We start from the raw sequence: 19,703 nt of genomic DNA on the forward strand, positions 1-19,703 counted from the left end.
ACCCAGATATCCAGTACTACATCTTATGTTTCCCTAACTCTGTTTTCAAGGTGAGCAGTCAAGATAAGCCAGTGATCTGCAGCCCATCTAATTTGTTTTTCCATCATTTTCTTAAGTTGTCTTATGTGCAATAATCATTACAGTGGAAGTGACACTGCTGGGAAAATCAATTCTTCCTCACTGAATAGAAAATAAATTACACTACACTTGAATCATAATTGGTATTTTCTTTATTTTGTTGGACTTGAAGTTAACCACTGAGTACTTTGCCCAAGAAAGTTCTGTGTCTTTTGGCAAAGGCATTGATTGCTATAAAACATTAAGGAATCTACTTCTTATCGAAATGTAATAAAAAATGCCTATGGATCTATACTGAATTTTCTGTCAGATGTTCAATATTATGTCCTTGAAGACTATAAAGTCTCTGAATATTTGTTAGCAAGATGGAAGTCTATTCCAGATAGGCTTTGAACCATGCTCATCACTGGAGCACGTGAATGACTTTCAATAGTACATCTGTCATATATTCTATTATTACAAGATTACTATTCATCTTCTGCTGGTTATCTATAATTCAACCACAGCAATGAAAAAAGACTCTTCTGTGCTATATGTGAGCACAAAGCCCACGTAAGTGATGCCAGCTTTTCAGCCTGAGGATGAATGGGAGTTAGCAAAGGTTATCAGCACCAAGCATTGTTCTCATACCTCTAGAGTTGTCACATGGTGTTCCAAAAGCCTCTTCAGTTTTACTGTATTTGAGTATATAAATTCAGGACTGGTAGTTTGTACTTGGCTTACATTTAACAAAAGGCTCTGTTGGAGGGGTAGAAAAAAAGAGGGGGGGGATGTTTAATTGCTTTCGTTTCCTGTTTAGGATTTGTTCTTCAGAGCTGATGTTTGGGGTGTGTAGGATAAAACCCCAGAGATGAAAAAGGAGCTCATGGTGGTGTCCTGGTGATGAACAATACATGCAGAACCAGGGCTGGTGATCTGGAGTTCAACCAAGACTTGAAAAGCTGTTTGGAGCTTAAATACACTTTTCCTTTGTTTCATTATTGGGAGAGGAGGCCACTATTAATCAAAATGAGCTTATCTGAAGTAGGGTCATCCCTATATATTACTCTGAGTAAGGAGGCTTGTAGGATTTTCTACTTTATCCTACCCTTGCAGGTGGCATATGGTGTTGCAGATAGCTTGTGTGTTGTTCCCCTACATGGCTGGGACCGACCTGGAGCCTGGCTCTTGTCATAACATCCATCCACCTGGCAAAGGTGTCCTGTGCAGAGTGGGGACCCAATTGCTGGCACATTCCTGCTCTGCTCCTTAGTGACCAGGCCCCCTGCTAGTACGACACTGCAGCTTCCCCAGAGCAAATCCCTTTGGGGATGAAGAACCCAACACAAATACAAAGCATAAAGAAGAAAACAAGGTGCCTGTGTGCAACTACTCCCTCCCATTGCCAAAAGCCTGACTGAAGTTAATGACATCCCCTTGCTCCCCTCCAGTGGATAATCCTTGGCTGACTATTTGGGGTAGCGGGAAATTCTGAATGATCGCCAGCACCCTTCCCTAACCTAATATGTGGAAAGAAACTTTTCCAGTGATTTGATCAAGAATTTCTTCATCGGAGCATGAAATTCTATATACAATGCAGGATACTTTGTGCTTCTTTGTCAGTTTAGATCTGTCCTCTCTGTAAATTCCTGCATTTATCTTCAGGACAAAGGATTAGTTTTCTGATTTACTTACTATTTTTTTTAGGATTTTTTTTTCCTTCTGGGGAATGGAAAAGGAGAGGAAGTCTGTGTTTGTGTTTGGATAACCAGGAGTATTTTCAGGCTCCCTGTCCACCTCTGTATACAGCTGTTCTGGGAGAGATACTGAAAAGCTGCAAGTGGATCCTTGTGTCACCTTATCATATTTATACAAGAGAAGACACCCCTTGGCTTATAAGGATGAGCTACAGCCTTGATCGATTTGATCTGTGCTTTTGTTCTTTTTCATAATTTGAGCTATTGATTCTATTTATTAAAACTAATTTAAAAAACACAAGCCCTGAGTGCTCTGCTGTTCCAGATCAGGCTGCTCCGGGCAGTCTGATCTGAAGCTAATCCATTCACTGCTGATTTATTTTCACTCTGTTTTCAAGCAGAGTTCTGTTCTGTGTTTCATTTTCTTTGTTCCCTGTTTCTCTCTGGGAAAAAAAAAAAAAAAAAAAAGTATTTTATTTCACACCTCCAGTGCAAGCAGGGGGGTTTAGATTCCTATCTCTGATATATGAGTGAACTCAGGAAAGTTTACCTGACTCGTTTTCATGCAGGGTTTGTTCAGAATGGTGGCCCACAGTGTATTGTTCTCTATTGTCTTAAATCAAAGCACTACCTTTATGCTACAAAAGAAGGTATTTACTTGCATGTGCTCATCTGGCCATCCTGGAGTTTATGGAGCTTACTGTGTTCCTGAATTAAGGACCAGCAGAGGAAGTCCTTTCTCTACTACTTCCTGGGAAGCACAGGTTTGTCTAGGGGCTGGTTGATGGGTCTCTGAACTATCTTTTATTCAGACTTAGATAAATCAAATGAAGCCCTTATATTAAAAATGGATTAAAAATAGAGCCTTAGGAAAGTAGACACCTTTTAGCACCAAGCTTGATTTGAGTTTCTGGGCAAGGATCAGCATTTAGTGACTTAATAGTATTTATTCAGTGTCGGTAGATTTTCCCAGTGATGCTACTGCAGCTTTGTTTCCCCCCAGGTTTAACAAAATTATTTAAATCTTCAACCTCGAAATTCTTCAGCTGGTTAAAAGCTCTCTGTGTGTCGTGCTTGTGCAGGGACCACGTATCATAGCTACTGCATCTTTCAGTGTTGATTGCTGTACTGTGTTCTCCCACAATAAAAAAACCTCATAGCCTCTTCCTAATTTATCGCGAGGTCTGCTTGGTCCCCCTCACTGTCTAAAGCCTGTGATTTCCTCTGCAATATGTCAGAACTATCAGCTGAACTCAACCAGGCAAAACATAAGCTTTGATATTGTCATGAAGGAAACAGGAGTAGGGTAGCATAGAGTAACATCCTCCAGTGCCTTGGTCTGTTTTTAAAGACATTGTGCTTTACTTCAAAATCAATATGGGCACAGGAAGATGGGGTTGGTGTTACTGAATATTTCTCTGTAGGTTAGAAATGTTTTATGTTGTGCATTAGGAAGATATCGTTGTTTTGACTGGAGAGCCACAGGTAGAATACTGATAGGATACTTGCTGCAAGCAACATTTAAGCAAAACCACTGTCCAGGTACAGTAAGAAAGCAAATCCATGCAGCTGGTTTACAATGTGATCTTGCCCCAAACCTTCACAGAGGTGTTGTATATCCCAGAAATTATCTGCTGCGAGCGGTCAGCAGTTCAAATTTGACCCATCAGCACCAACTAAGGGCATGCTAGGTCTAGTTTCCACAGTCTGCTTCCTTGCCCCCAGGTGTCCAGGCAGGGTTATAGCCCAGCAAAGGCAGATGATAAGTTTTTCTTCTGTAGGAAGGGCCTCCCTCCTTTGTCTGCTCTCTCTCTGCAATATAAGCTATGGCTATGGTAAGGTGAATCAAGAATCTTATGCACAACAGAGACTCTGCCTCCAAATAATTCCTGTCCAGGGGGTTGCCTGAAAATCTTGTTGTTTGTTTAGTAATCCTAATTTATCTCTCCTCCAAACACTTGCACATTCTATATGTCAGTCCACATCACCTTAGCCCTGCACAGAATCATCCCCAAGAATCACATCATGTGCTCAAGAGTATCATCTAAACACTTCTTAAACTCTGTCAGGCTTGGTGCTGTGACCACTCCCCTGGGGAGCCTGTTCCAGCATCTATCCACGTTCTGGGTGAAGTACCTCTTTCTAATATCTAAACCTCACTTGACTTCAGGTCATTCCCTCAGATCCTGTCACCAGTCACCACAGAGGAGAGATCAATGCCTGCCCCTCCTCTTCCCCTGACAAGGAAGTTGTAACTTCAATGAGATCTGCCCTCAGTCTCCCCTTCTCCAGGCTGAGCAGACCAAGTGACCTCAGCCTCTCCTTATATGACTTCCCCTCAAGGCCCTTCACCATCTTCATTGTCCTCCTTTGGATGCTCTCCAGTAGCTTAAGATCTTTCCTATATTGTGGTGCCCAAAACTGCACACAATATTCAAGGCGAGGCCACCCCAGTGCAGAGCAGAGTAGGACAATCCCCTCCCTCAAACAGCTAGTGATGCTTTGCTTGATGCCCCCCAGGACAGAGTTGGCCCTCCTGGCTGCCAGGGCACTGCTGACTCAGATTCAACTTGCTGTAAACCACGACGCCCAAGTCCGTTTCCATAGCACTGCTTTCCAGCATCTCATTCCCCAGTCTGTACATACACCCAGGACTGCCCCATCCCAGCTGCACAATCCAGGACTTTCCCTTGTTAAACTGCTTCCAAGTAAGTTATGAAGATGTTGAAGAGCACAGAGCCCAAGATGGATGCCTGTGGAACCCCACTAGTGACAGGTCACCAGTCTGATGTCACTCCATTCACTATTACCGTCTGTGCTCAACCCGTGAGCCAGTTGCTCACCCACCACATGATGTATTTATCCAGTTGTGTGCTGGACATTTTGTCCAGAAGGATCCTGGGAGAGACAGTATTGAAAGTTTTACTGAAATACAAAAAGGTTACATCAACTGGCTTCTCTTGAGCACCTAGTTGGGTTACCTTGTCATAAATGGAAATCAGGTTTGATAAGCAAGACTTGCCTCTCACAAAGCTATGCTGGCTTGACTAGTGACGGTGTTTTCTTTCAGATGTTTCTCAATACTTCCCACAATAATCTTCTCCAGAATGTTATCAGGCATGGAAGTGAGACTGAAAGGCCTGCAGTTTCCAGGGTCCCCCTTCATGCCCTTCTTGAAAGTCAGGAAAATGTTCCCTATGTTCCAGCCAGAGCTGGAACCTCTCCGGATTCCCAAGACCACTCAAAAATCATTGAGAGACCTTTTGTGATGACATCAGCTAGGTCTTTGAGGATTCTGGGATGAATCCCATCAGGCCCCATAGATTTGTAAGGATCCAGCTGGAGCAGCAGATCCTGCACAATTTTGGGATTGACTGGGTGTTGATCATTCTCGCAGTCATGGTCCTCCAGCTCCACTGACACCCCCTCAGTCTGTCATCCATGTTGAAGACAGAGGCAAAGAAAGTGTCAAACACCTCTGCCTTGTCTCTGTCCCTGTTTGTGAGGTGACCATCCTCACCCTGTAACAGGTTGATGTATTAGGAGCCTCAGTCTGCTTTATAGTCCACCTCCAAAGAAGGAGCTGGGAGAAGAGTAAGGGACAACTTGAGACTTGCAGTGGCAGTGCAATTTGCCTGTTTTTACAAAGATTATCAAAATTACCTACCAAAAGAATTTGTGGCGAGCTGACACATTCCTTTAATATTTTTGTTATTAAAGGATGCAAAGTGTTCTTGCCGCATTTATTTTTGGAAGAGTCTTGCAGAGCCAATTCTGTGCAATGAAATACGAGTCTGAACAAAGTGCTGAAAACATTGCCCCTGATTGAGCTTTACTCTTTAATCTTCTGCCGAAGGAGCAATCCCTTCTTTTGCAGCATAAGAAAACTTACACAAACTGTAAATATTGAAGAACACTTCAACACTTCAATCCAGATATCACCTGTTTCAAAGTGTCAGAATAGGTGGCGTTTGATCATGCTGATCTGGGTATGCCTCCCCATTTTGGCTGAGTCTCAGACTGACTGCAGTCCAGGTTCTTTGCCTCCCTGATGTGTATCTCAGCAGAGAGATGTGTACTTCTCCAGCTCTGCCTGGTTCAGGGACATCCTGAGTAAAGGGATATCTTGGTAGTCAACCCTCTTCAGGTATTTTACTTTCATGTGTTTATCCATTTCTCTTGAATGTCTGCCACCCACAATGTCCTGTAGCAAGGAGGTTACAGTGTTGAACTACACGCTGTGTGAAGACTGAACTCCTCCTTCTTTGCAAATCTTCTCACCAAGATCTTGTCTTACTACCCTGGTCATCACACATATTTGTCACCTTCCTCCTCATCCCCTTTCCAGATCACCTCTGACTATTGTATGCAGGCCCCATGCCAGCATACCATGGGGGGTGCCATTTGTAACCTTCCTTCACTGTTAACATCTAATTCTTCCAGTGATTGTTAACGTCTAATTCTTCCAGTGAGGTTTTCACGGAATTATAGAACCATTAAGGTTGGAAAAGTCTTCCAAGATCACTGAGTCCAAACAGTAATCTAGTACCACAATGTTCACCACTAAATCATATGCCAAAGTGCAACATCCACGTGCCTTTTTTAATCCAATTTAATGCAAGGAGATGCCCATCACAGTCCTTCAGAGCTGATGACACAGTCATCATTTCAAGGAAGATGGTGGAAGGGTGTGTAGAAAGGGGGCAGAAGCCTAGGTTTCATCCACTGTGGTTAGATGTTGCAAAGAACATATTTTCACAGGCCTAACTGCTAAGCTTTTTCTTAGAATTCTTCCATAATCTGCAGCTGTGCCATGGTCAGGTCAGTTTTCTCCCATTTCTATTTCACTGTTGTGTCACCCTTTTCAAGAGGACTGTGTATGTTTATTAAGTGCTCCATAGAGGGTTCATGTTTGAGAAGCACTCTGAAGGTGGAAGCATGAAGCACATCTTTATTCTGAACATAAGGTAGTATTTCAGTTGCCAGTGGGGTCAGGCTGACCTCTTTCCGAAACAATAATACTCACTTTCAAATGCAACAAAGATCCATGCTTGACACTATGGCAAACTTTGCCCTGTGTGCTACTGAGAAGAGACCTGTCAGTCTTAAAGGACATAAAGTACAGTTAGTAATTTTAACACTCGCTGCCACACTATATTTAGTCAGGAACATCATTTTATTATGTGAAAATAAATTCTTGGCTAGTGGAAGGTAGATGAATAAATTCGGTGGTTGCAGTGGAAAAGTAATTCTTGCTAAAATAAAAGGAAAACATAATTATTTATTTATTTCTGCACAAGGAGAAGTAATGAGAATTCCCTGCTTTTTCATTCCCTATCAAATTGGTGATGTCTATGGGGGAGAGATCTCAATAATAGAGAAAGACTGCGAGGGAGAAGAGATGCTCTCAGGAGAGTGCAGGATGAAATTGAAAGAATCCAGGAACCTGCAATTGATATCCTTGTGATTGTTTCCCTCAGCAATCTCTAATAGATGAGTTGAGAAAAGTTCTTGGCATGGAAACTGTGACTAGGAAGAGGACCAGTGATGTGGGAATGTGTGTTGAGCAATGGCAATAAGCAGGAATGTTTACAGGACTTGAATAAAATGTGCAAAGTGCTCTACAGTGTGAGGACTTTTGATCTCTTTTACACATACACATATAAGTTCTTTTACACATACTTGTTGCTCACTTTGGTCTCATGGGTACTTTCATTCTCAATTTACTTTGTGGTTCATCCTCTTGCACAGCCAGCAGCAATTCCAGCAGTCAGCTTCCATCCACCTGAAAGATTCAGCAGAAACATTCAAATTGGAGGAAGACATGACCAGAGGGAATTTGCTTTTTCACATGGTGAAAACTAAAGTTCTGGGGTTTTAACTTCAGTAACTTTTAGAGTTATTTCAAAACCTAAGTGTTTAAAATTTAAATGTGGGCTTTAGTATGTAAAAAGATGTAAACACTTCACTCACCACTGTTGGGGAGAAGTGGGAGCATATGGTGTAGGCCAAGCACATTTCTATATTTCAGGTTAGTTATGTTAGTACAAGTCTAGCTGGTGCCCTGAGAACAGCAGAGTACGTGCTGTTTGCATCTGGGACCCCTCCTTTGGGAGATGCTGTTTTCCCGAGACTGCCAGCTGAGTTAGCTGTGTTTGGCACTCACATTGCTTTTGGAAAATATAGCACGTATTAGATAGCAGAGAGAATATTTACTTTTACAAAGCTCATATTCAGATACAGAGGAAAAAAGAGTGCAATCAAATCTCCAAGTGCTGTTCCTTAAACGGTTTCTGACTGCTCTGGGATCAGGAGTATCTGATATCTCATTACAACTTCAAACAAGCCTTTGGATGTATCCAAATTAATCCAAATATTTGGTGGGGACCCTGATACTTATTAGGCTGTGTGTGCTAATTAGGGAATGTAACAGTGAGTGTCTTTCTTTTTATTTTATTAATATTCTGATATATTTCAGCTGTTTCCTGTTAAGCGGCATAGGTATAGTGCCTATGAAGATATGGATGAGAAAGGAGATAAAAAGAACACTAGCTGTTTCTAATTAATTTACCAAGCAAGATAAAGTGAGAGAAGTTATTTGGTGTTTTGCTGCACTGCAATGGTTCAGCAAGAAGTTTTGCAGAAAATCTTTCTTTTTCTCTTTTACCTTTACTAAGGCATCCAACTCAGAACTTAAGGGATTTTGTGCCTGGAGAATTTGTCTCACTCTGTAAAAATAGCATCATGTATGGTGGGCCTGCCAACATAGAAAGTCCCAAGGTCTTAGAGGTAGAAACACTACACACAGAGAACACTTGTCACCTTTCTCCTCTGATCTCAGACAATGAACTGTTCTCTCCCTGCTGTGAAATAAGATCTTTTTTGACACATTCTTGAGACAGGAAAAGAGTCTAAGTGACTGGCTGTGTGTGAGCAGGATGGCTATTCTTGCACTGAATCAAAAGAGGGGAAGAAAGTTCTGAAGACAATACCTAAAAAGCCTCCCATGTGGTTGGACTGTGGACATTTTCCAGAACCCTATTTGCCTTGACAAGTTGCTCATGGGAAAGAACACAAAGTAAAGCACTTTTTTTTGCAAGAACAAAACACCCAGTACTTGTACAATGCTCCTTTTCTTAGGAAAATATGCAGAGATGGTGATATAAATAGATGCAACACCACAAGTGTGCTCAGAGTGAAAATAATTTTAATGGCTCCTCACCATAAAGATGGTTGCACATATCAAGTTCTAATTTTAAGGAAGTTGCACATTTATCACATGCTGTACATTTTTCAAAGGCCCACGTGAGTAAGCTGTGAGGAATGAGGATGTGCTCTCTGAAAAGTTGTGTAGTGTCTTACAAGATAATCAATACTAATAAAAGTATAGCTATTTGTAAAAATAAAGCAATCACTATTTCCTGGCTCTCTGTAACCAAGATGGGATAACTTCATTCACTTGTGTTATTTGTCTTACGCAGAACACTTTTCACAGCATGCCTTTGACATTAATAGAAGCAATTTTAACTGTGCTTTCAAGCTTACTGCTGGCCTTTTTTGTGGGTAACTCATTCCAAGCAGTTAAACTCTTCCCGGATGCGAACATGATAACTGTGATTCTGCTCATAGGCCTAAAGAAGACTTGTTTGTTGCAGTTTGTGCTTGGCAGCAAACCCTTTTTCTCTATGTGTACTTAATGTAGAGGAATCCAGAGCTCCAGCTTTGCTTTGCTTGAGCACTGGGTAAGCTTTAGGGAAGATGATCCTTCCTGCCAAGACAGCATTGCTTTACCTGCTGCAAGGGTGCAGGATGCACACTTGGACTTGCAGCCACCTGATCCACTGAAGAGGATGCTTGTGTGAGAGGGTGCTCTGCCCAGAGCATGTGTCATCTGTGTTTGTGACACATCTTGTGTGTTGCTGCTACTTGCACCTAAATCTTTAACAAAATTGTTTGTCAGAGACTTTATGAGTTAACAACACACACAGGCAGCTCATTTGAATAGTCACAACTCTGTTCCTCTCTAGCTTCCCCTTAATGTAAAGCAACCCAACCTAAATTCACTGACATAACTATATGAAGTGCAGAGCATTAAATATCTCGGAATGACTAAAAGTCCTAGTGTTGGCATTTCTTTCTCTGACTGGGAATTTTGCCGTCTTCTCTTTTTTCCCTTGTCCTCCATCTTCTTTTGTTCTTTTTTTTTTTTTTTTTCAGTGCCCCGTCTCTAGGTTCATCCCACCCTATTCAAGCAGAGCTATTCAAAAGCATCTTGGAGATTTATTTTTAACTGCCTGCACGTATGGCCTCAGAAAGAAACTATCTGCAGCGTCGCAGGGGGATATGGCAGTGTTACTGAGGACAGCCTATGCTTTGTCCAGAAATGAAAAGGGTATCAGTGCTGAGACTAAACATGCCATGGTTTTGGAAAACTAAGGAAGGGAGGAGGGAGAGTAAGTCTTACAAGTACATCACTTGACCAAACTTACAGTCTTTTAGATGCTTTCTATTTTTTTACAATTTTCTGTCCTTCCTTATCTCTCCTTATCAGCTCTTAGCTGCTGAGGGGCACTGCATGCGACTTATTAGCTGACCTAAGCAAGGTCCTCTGGGAAAAACAAATCCCACAGCTAATTTGCTGTGTGCCTGTGTGAGCACCATCACAGCTCTGCTGGGGAAACAGGAATTTTGTTACCCATGTTATGGTATTGCGGGCACTCTGCAAGTGAAATGCCAGCAGGACATTAAGTGATCTTGAAATGCTTCCCTTCAGCTTTTTGTGGCTGGGGGCCATTATTACACTGGGCAAGTGTTCACTAAATTTAGAATAGGAATGCCATCAGTACTATTCATTATCCTTTTAATCTAATTCTAAAAAGAAAAGGAAGTTATTTTCTAAGGGAGACCACTGGAAAAGATTAAGGGGTGACTCTTCATGAGCTGCTGCACATATTGCCTTTTAGATCCAGACCTGTAAAGCAGATGGGCATCTTTATAAACACATTTCTAATTGTATTTACTTTGTCTGTACATTACTTTGTTTAATAGCTCACAAACCAAAATATTTTCTTTCTCTTTGATGCTCCTTACATCACTCTCAGACCTGAAGGGACCCCCAGGTAGCATAACTGAAAGGAGGACATGTGACCTCCCAGATTAATCCTATGTTTTTCACCCAGATAGAAAATTTTTTTTTCCCTTGTGTTGCTCAGCATGATGATATAGGGTGTGGTGCGACATTATATGGTATGGAATATCTCCCTGCTTAGTTTGGGTCACCTGCCCAGTGTGTGCCCCCAGCCTTTAGCCTAACCCCCAAAGTCTTCATTGCAGGGGAAAAGTAAGAAACAAAGGCAGCCTCAGTGCTGTGCACAGTTCAGCAAAAGCTGGAAGATTAGTGTGTTATCAGTTTTGGTCAAAGGTCTAAACCACAGCACCATGTAAACTGCTGTAAAGGAAATTCACTCTCTCCTAGTCACTCCCAGTACAACCTGAAAGACAGAAGGGGATCTCTGTTTCTGTCTTCTCCATGAAATGTATATTGCCTAGGTTTTCCTTGGAATACTCACCTTTACCAGCTTTTATCATCCCTCAAAAGGGAGAAACCAGCTGCACAGTCAAGATAACTTGTCCTTTCGCAAGCACTTGAAAGGGATGAGCAGCTGACTTAAGCACATTAGGTGGCCGCAGTGATCATACGCTTCAATCCAGATTGTGCATGTTAGCACGGGATTATGGTCTTTCTCTCATAAATCCATTTCAATCTGTGTGATGTAGGGCCTCTAAGGCTGGATTGTGTCTAAGTTGAACAAATGAATTGCAAAGCCCTTCCTCCATTATTTAGGTGTGCCTGTGCTATCAGGGTACACTTTTTGAAATGAATCTATAGTTGCATGAATAGTCATTATTAGAAAAATATTCTGCTTGGCTTTGGTTTTCTCTTAAGATAATGGTGTTGTTCTCTGGAAAGACAAGCCAGTAGGATGGTGGGAGATGTTTTTTGTCACTGCTGGTGCCAGTCCTCATGATCCCGTCAGCCTTACAAAGTCCCCACTTTAGCATCTCATGGAATTGAGGTGACTAATGTAAATCTTTCTCTGTTCTTAAATTAAAACCCTGTGAGAGTTGAAAATAGCTTTGCAGCACGATATGAATGCACTCTAAAGTCTTTAAAGCCAAAAAGCAAATTAAACCAAGCTTTTTGCATTTAGCTTGATGGTTTTTGAAACCTGATGTTTTAGTATCCGATTTATGACTTTTGTACTCCTCTCTTCCTGCTGTTAGGAAAGGGAAAACATAGCTATGACTGAAAGCAGCTACAAGCTACTTAATAGATTACAGAGATTTTCCACCTAGGCAACTGATTAGGAAAAATACTTTCATGTTCACGTATATCTACATATGCCCCTTCCTAGTGAGATGTTCACTAGAACCAGACCCTAGTTATAGTGAAGTCATGTGGCAGTGTGAACCCATTTCAGTGAGCTGCAGGCTTACAAATGTTCTTCATAAATTTAAATTAAATTGCATTTAGCTCAGAGGAATCTCATGATTCATTCCAATGAGAATTAGGACAAAAGTTTAGGGCCAAGGTGACACAACTCAATTGATTTACGCCATCTGGGATGTGGTCTGCAGTCTCTATTTGCCTCCTATTATGGCATGAAAAGCAAAACAGTCCTTCACTGTTGCTTTAACTAATCAAGCAAAAACAGAAAAAAAAAAAAACAACCAGGGTGCAGGTTTGTGTTGATTTGTGCATTTAATCAAGAGCACATTAAATGGGTCATAGCATCATTTTGTCTTTTTCTGATGTAAAGCAAAGACTCATCTGTTGCTTGCGCTGGAACCTCCAGCCAATCTCCAAAGCAAGAAGCAAAAACAAAGAAAGAACCAAAAAGAATTACAGATGGTAAAATAAATTTCATCGTAAATCCTTTTGTGACAAAACGCACATTGCTGCAGAGGATTAGAAGGTGATAGCATCAGTGTATTATCTCAAAGATTAAAGTAAAATGTTCTTTAAAATCTTATCACATTTATTTCTTCGGAATCAAATTTGGTGATTTAGTATTATGGCCACAGAATCTTTTTGGCTTTTTTTTTTTATTTTCCTTTCATCCTTAAGTTATAAAGTTTATAGTATCTGCTTAATATAGTTCATTTTAACATCATGAATTTGCAATTTACATGAGCTAGGGAAGATAATTCTACAATGCACACACTTTTCTGATTAACTGTGTGTGACTTAAGTAGATCTGAGAAATGAGTTTTAAAGAGTGTTTTGAAAGACTTAAATTCAGCCAAGCTTTATGAAGCAGAAATTATTTTATTTTTTTTAAGCAGTCTAATTTCTGGTAATCAGTGCATGCCTTTGTTGTGCCAGATTATTGCCGGGAGCGGGGAGGGGGGGGAGATGTCTGGCAAGGAAGGGTGCTGGAAAGGGGGGGACAAAAAAGCAGAGTGGGAGCAAGTTCTGATGGAAAATTTATGCCAAAGAGCATCTCAATAATTGTTCAAGAAAAACTTGTGGAACCAGGGTCTGAGAATTCATTTTCTGAGTATGTAAAATATGTAATTTTGCACATAAATGGCTAACCTCACAAATACCTCACAAATGTGTCTTCACATTGATTTGCTTAATGTGCATACTTCACAGGTTTCCTATACCCTTTTTTTCAGAGGCATTTAGCAGAAATGACCTGTACGGGTCCACTTTTTTAACTTCTAATTTGCCAAGTCTTTTTAATCACCCATACCTTGGGCACCAGATACTTGAATAATGACATCCAGTCCTCTATCCTTTTATGATGAGGTCAGTCTCTTTTCTGTTACTGGATTCATGTGGGGCTAGATGGGAGAACATTAATTTTTCTGGAGGGTTTTTTTTCCTTCATGTCATATATTCTGCCTGTCTCAACTACTTCAGCTGAAGAAGACTCTATTTTAGGAAAAGATCAATAAATCTTTTCATAACTGGAAATGTTAGAGGGTTATTCAGGAACATTTTAACAGTAACTGCTAATTTCTGTTCTTTGCATCATGTCCTCTATAGGCTTTAAAATTAAGTGGCACTATGATATTTCTCTCATACTAGACACAACCATATAGAAACAAGATGTATTTGTATTGTTTGCTCTTCTTAATGATATAAAGTATAAGTCATCTGTGTTACTGGCTTCATAATAACTGTTCTAAATAACCAGGTTTACATGTCTCTGTATAAATAATCAGTAGGAGACAGTTCTGCCCTAGTCCTGACAGCTAGATCTTTAAGTAGCAACATTTTTTTAATGGCTTCATAAGAGAGGAATTTACTCACACACATTCATGAGACAAATAAAAATGATATAATAAAAAGGCATATAAAAACTTAAAAATTAAAAGTAGAAAAAGCTGTGGAAATTTTGCATGTTCAGTCCAGAGGAATATATAAAGTAGAAGTGTGATTGTACAACTACAGCAGACATTTCTATCAACAAACTCTCTAAGAATCACTTTCAACAGATGTATTTAAGTCAGGATTTAGAGACCTCTCCCAGATATCAGAGCATGTATAGAAGCAATGGGCCGCATTTACATCTATCTTACAGTTCTGTACATAGTGAATAACAGTAGTTACTATTGTCATTCTTCTATTTCCAGCTATATATAGTGCCTTCACACAGTGTAGGATAACCATCTCATGCGTGACCATCTGGGGCTTGTTTCCTTTCCTCTGCTTTCTGCTCTCTCATTTTTTAGGTTTTTGGTGGCTCCTACACTGGAGTCCTTTCTAGGATTTCTGGGACCTACTGTAGCCCAAATAATATTAGCATCACTAAAAAGTGTAATTATCAATTTTATAATTTCTCTGAGGGAAATCAGCCCTAACTCTAAGGCCTCTAGAATGGGTGGTGAGTTCCCCCTTGTCTTCTTTGGTGGCACAAGAAGTCTAGCCCTGGCTGCATGATGCTTGAGCCTGGACTGGGAGAGGTCCCTTGGCCACTGAGCATCCTCCTGAGGTATGAAATTCAGGGGTCTGTAGCACTCAGGGTAAGGGAAGACTTGAAGAGAGGACTCCCATTCCATGTCTCTGCTTTGGCTGCCAGGGCTGCATTGAGGGACGACAATGCTTCCTCCTTGATGACAAAGCCTGCTGTAAGTGGGAGTCCTTGTGTGTGATGAGGCTGGTGCTGAAAGCCCTGGCAGATGAGATTTGAAGTTTCCTGGAGGCTAACTTTGCAAACAGATTTTTGGATCACCTAACCTTCAGTCTAACCTTTCTCATGCCTTATGTTGGGCACATGGCTCTGGGTTTTCAACTCCATGCCATTCACTGAAGAGAGTTTTTTACTCAGAGCTTTTCAGTGCTCTCCTTGCTCGTGTCTAAGTGCTTACATAAGTTTACAGGACCAAATACTGCTAATCTCTCCAAGGCACTTGCTTTTTAAAGGAAGCTTTTCTTTAACTGTTTGTTGTGTTTGTTTGTTAACTGTTTGTTTCTTTAACCGTTTGTTTCAAGCAAACATGCTTGAAAAAAATGGGCTGGATTAATTTCTTTAACCCTAAAATAGTGCCAGCAACAAAACCAAGGAAATGCTTTTCAATTAATTTCTCCATGTGCCTCAGAAAGAATTGGTACTGAACAGCCAGTATCTCAGGTTAAGTACAGATTGATTCTTGGAGACTAATTGGTGAGATTTATTGACAATACAGCATTTGGCTAGTTCTTATAGACTCCTATTCATTATACAGTTGATAATTCAACAAGTAGCTGATTCTAATTTTCAGTGTTCGTTATACCATTAACGCTGACTTCATTAGTCTACTCAGAGATGTTTAAAAACAATTAACCTTAATTTTTTTTAAGTGAAATGTGAGATTTCAGCTATTAAACTTCAATTCTACTTTCACTGCTCCAGGGCATTAGACACGTGGCTCCTGAATTCTGGCACCATATTAATGCAGGATATCAGGGTCTTCAATAAAGAAACTCAAGGTCTGATTTTTAATTCTATGCAGATGTGGCTTTTCTCATATAAGTAACCCCATTTATGAAAGAGGTTCCCTTCTTTCCATTAGTCTCTGTATCAGAACGTAATTTTTTGTTGTGGTGAAGCATGGTGTAGGCCAGTATTTAATTAAAAAATTGCAAATGTCCAATGATCTGAGCCTGCAGAGAGAGGATTCATTTTAGCACGTTGCCATAAAAAAATTATAGGTGGCTTTTCAGACAAAGCCTACTTTCTAGGGCTCAGAAATTAGGCGTGCATTTCTACAAAGCAGAGTTTGAGGAAGATTTCAAAGCAGATCAAAGTTAAAGAGTTTCAGATGGTTCAGCTTTGTAGCACTAAGCCTGCTGGGTGTTCTGCAAGGATCCATTGTCCCTAACTGCTCTGAAAGCACAGCCGTAGCTTTGCATGCATTACACCAGCCCTGTTTTCAGTAGGGTTTTACAAATTGCCTAATCCAGGATAGGCCTTTTCTGGCAAGCTCTTTTATCCTTCTAACATTTGCATAATGATCTCAATACTGTAATTCTTGTGTGACAGTATGTTGAAGCTCTTTCTGATTTACATTAATGATAGTACAAGAATAATGAAATACCAAATTGACTTCATCGTCTTTCAGGACTGAGAATACCATAAATTTCAATGTTATAAAGTGTGGGGCCAAGTTCACTCCTGGTGTAATCACAGTGACATCTCTAGAGCTAGGTGAGGTGTGCATTGACTTTACCTTGCTTAAGTAAATATTAACTCATGAGAGGGTAGATTCTGCTAAAGACCTACAATTAAAAAATGGGAACCTTTCACATTGGTACTCTGTCAAAGTAATACTTTTCCCCCTAGAATTTTGATTAAAACTTGATAATCTCCCATGAAAATTCTAAGTTAATAATTTGAAATAAAACATAGATGAGGATTGCATGAATACTTTATGTGAACAGTAAGAAAGTCTCTTGTTTTGAGCACTGTGTTAAAATTTGCAGGACTGCACAGCAGGCAATAGCAGGCTGAGTTCCCCTTTCTGTCCTGCAGACCTTACAATGAGGCAGCATAGACACAAGATGAAAGGCAATCCCAAACAGCAATGCAAAACCAGTTCTGCAACAATAATAATTTGGAGGGGTCTGGAAGATATGCTCACTGGAAACAAGACTTCCACAGTAATTCAGAAAAAAAATAATTTCCATTTCCGTGGAAAAATAGACTAAGAAGGTGAATCACAGAGTGCCATGTATGTATGTATGCAACATGTTCATGTATGTAACACAGGTGGGTTTGTTGGTTTTTTTAAAGAAAAAAAAAATTTTTAACAACTGTCACTCAATGAACCAGTATTATATGATGTCTTGCAATGAGCAGGTCATGATAATATATACAATTGTTTGTTCTCACTACCTATGAATGATTAAATGTGTGAAAGAAAACAATTACCCAGATAACACCTTATTTCTCTGAAGAGTAGTAGAAACCCTTTCATTTGTTAAACACCATCAGAAGTTTTCTAATCCTCTTTGTTTATTGTGATTAAAGGATATTACTCCAATTTAACAGGAAGGTTTATATGATATTTTAAATGTTTTTTCTTCATCAAGCATATTCTGTGACCTTTAAAAATGATAAAAATGTTGTCCTGGAGCATTTATGATCGAGTTGTGTATTCCAAAGTCCCAATTTTGGTGCGCATTATCAACTAATTAGAAGAGAGACTGTGAGAAGCAATAAAGTTAATAAAGTTGCACCAATGGGAGATAGTAGCTGACTCCTTAAATTGTCGGTGCAGCAGGTTAAGGTTTTATCGTGCATGAGCATAGATGTACCACCTTGCAGCCTTGTAAGCATCTCACCCCCATCTGGGTCCACAGGGCTGCTTCATCCTTGTGCTTGAGCATCACTCAAAAGAGTGGTCGAGATGAGAAAGGCACTGTTCACTCCCAGCACACAGAGGAGCTGCAGGTCTGAATTTACCACTGAAATAAACAGGGAAGTGACAACTACTGATGGATACTTTTTCCCCTGAGGAGCCCCAGTGGTCATCCAACGCTATGCTGTAATTTTGTTCAGGATAGTTGGAGTCCCACAGATGCTTTCAATGTTTCAGCTGTATTTCGATGCCAAAGCTTTCAGCCCAGAGACTATCCCTGTACCAGGGCAGCCTTGTAGCCTCTCCTATGCTACCAAGGCTACTGTGCAGTCCTGTGTCCTGAATAGAGAATAATCACCCCATTTTCTCTATTTTCAGGAGATTTGTCCTCACCAAGATGAGAGTCATTCCAAAAGGAGCTTTCTCAGGACTTCTTGACCTGGAGAAAATGTATGTATTATGTCAACAACTATTTTACTGCAAGCAGCAGTCTCTGATTGCAGTTCTCTATCTTTGAGCTTCATATATTTCATCTTTTGGTTTAAAAAAAAAAAAAAAAAAAAGAAACTTTTTCTGTTAACACCACATGTTCCAGAACAATGTTGTCATAAATACATTTTCATATCAGCAAACAGGCAGTCTTCAGTCAAAGGACTGGTTGAACATGGAGTGTCATTGCAGTTAATAAATACAGTGTTGTATCAGAAGATCACTGGAAACTGATTTTCTTGAGAGTTTTGGAATGAAACAGTGGAAAGATTAGGGAGGAAAACACTTCTATTATGAACAGGTCAGCCAATTCCCTTTCCGTATAATGAATAAATAGGATTGCTTTGTGCATGTTCAGAGTCAGCTGGCAAGATGTGGGAGAGAAGTTTCTTACAGGTCATAGATCCAAAAATCTTAGCACATAAAGAGTGTAAGCACCTAATTTCTGTGACTTTTAGTGATAAGCTTGGAGATGCATTATGAGCACCTCTGATGAACCAGATGTAGCTTACATTCATTAGTATACTATTGTGGATGTGTTGCAGCTACACCCCTAGAAGGATTATTACCTATTTTATTATTATTATTACCCTTAATAATATGTTTTTTCCCAACTATTCTTTAACAACAGAAAATCTATGGGTTATGTGGTGCTAGCACCAGGAATTATAACCATCACTGTCCAACCTAAACTATTCTTGGACATGTATGATTTTTCTGAATTATTTCATATATGGGCAAATCACAATATTCTCCTTAGAAACACAGCCAGCACTTGCACTGTGAGAGGAGAGGAGCACAAACAGGCTGTTCACCCAAGAGGAGTCTGGGTGGGAGTGGGGCACTTAAAATTCAGTGTCCTTTTCAGTGTTGTGTGTGTAATGGCAAAGCTCAAAAGGACAATTCTCTACACCATTTTTTTTCTTGTACGCTTGCACAAGAAAGGAATTTAGCAAGAAAGTGAACACACCAGAAAGTATGGCCAAGAAAGGAAAAGGATTCTGAACCTGGAGAAGGATGGATGATGGATGGATGGATGGATGGATGGATGGATGGATGGATGGATGGATGGATGGATGGATGGATGGATGGAGAAAAACAGAAGGACTGAAGAACTACTAGTCAGTAGCAAGTGGCAAAGCTTACATGGCATCTGACCTTTTCTGAAATAGGAGATCCATTTCAGAGTATTACTGTAGGTTCAGGAGTCTTCTCTTAGCATGTACAAACTAAAAAGCTTCCCACTTATGGATCCAACCTCTCATAAACCCAGTAAGCACCACTATAAAAGGCCATTTTTCTTGATAAAAGTCCTAGTTAGGACTAAGATCAGCTCTGTGTTGCCAGTTTTTTTGCACTGCTTTCTCCCCAGTCTTGTGGAGTTCCTTTTAGCCTAGTCCTTATGGAAAATCATTGAGCTCTCTGGTCTATGAAGTGAGTTGCAAAGTGCATTGTGAACTGCTTCTGTTATCTTTAGTTACCCAGAAACCATATGTCAGATAGGTATGAAGGCATTGAATAGGTTGTCTCTAAGTGGTGATTTATTGTTAACCAAAAAAATTATACATGGAAATGGGCTCAATTTGAAAATACATCTGTCTACTAGTA

At 40.2% G+C, this 19,703-nt stretch overlaps 1 protein-coding gene across 2 annotated transcripts in view; it reads left to right on the forward strand.

Moving 5' to 3' along the window:
• The window catches only part of LOC114060423 (follicle-stimulating hormone receptor), an 87,665-nt gene that overhangs the window by 15,550 nt on the left and 52,412 nt on the right, over positions 1 to 19,703 (forward strand). For both annotated transcript variants that reach the window (XM_027889931.1, XM_027889932.1), the window contains exon 2: positions 17,985 to 18,056. In XM_027889931.1, coding sequence (XP_027745732.1) covers positions 17,985 to 18,056 — 72 coding nt within the window. The remainder of the gene's footprint in view (positions 1 to 17,984; positions 18,057 to 19,703) is intronic.

The sequence above is a fragment of the Empidonax traillii genome, unplaced genomic scaffold (genome assembly GCF_003031625.1).
Source record: "Empidonax traillii isolate 1590-97213 ecotype Southwest subspecies unplaced genomic scaffold, ASM303162v1 scaffold275:size1536655, whole genome shotgun sequence".
In the NCBI taxonomy this organism is placed as follows: Eukaryota; Metazoa; Chordata; class Aves; order Passeriformes; family Tyrannidae; genus Empidonax; species Empidonax traillii.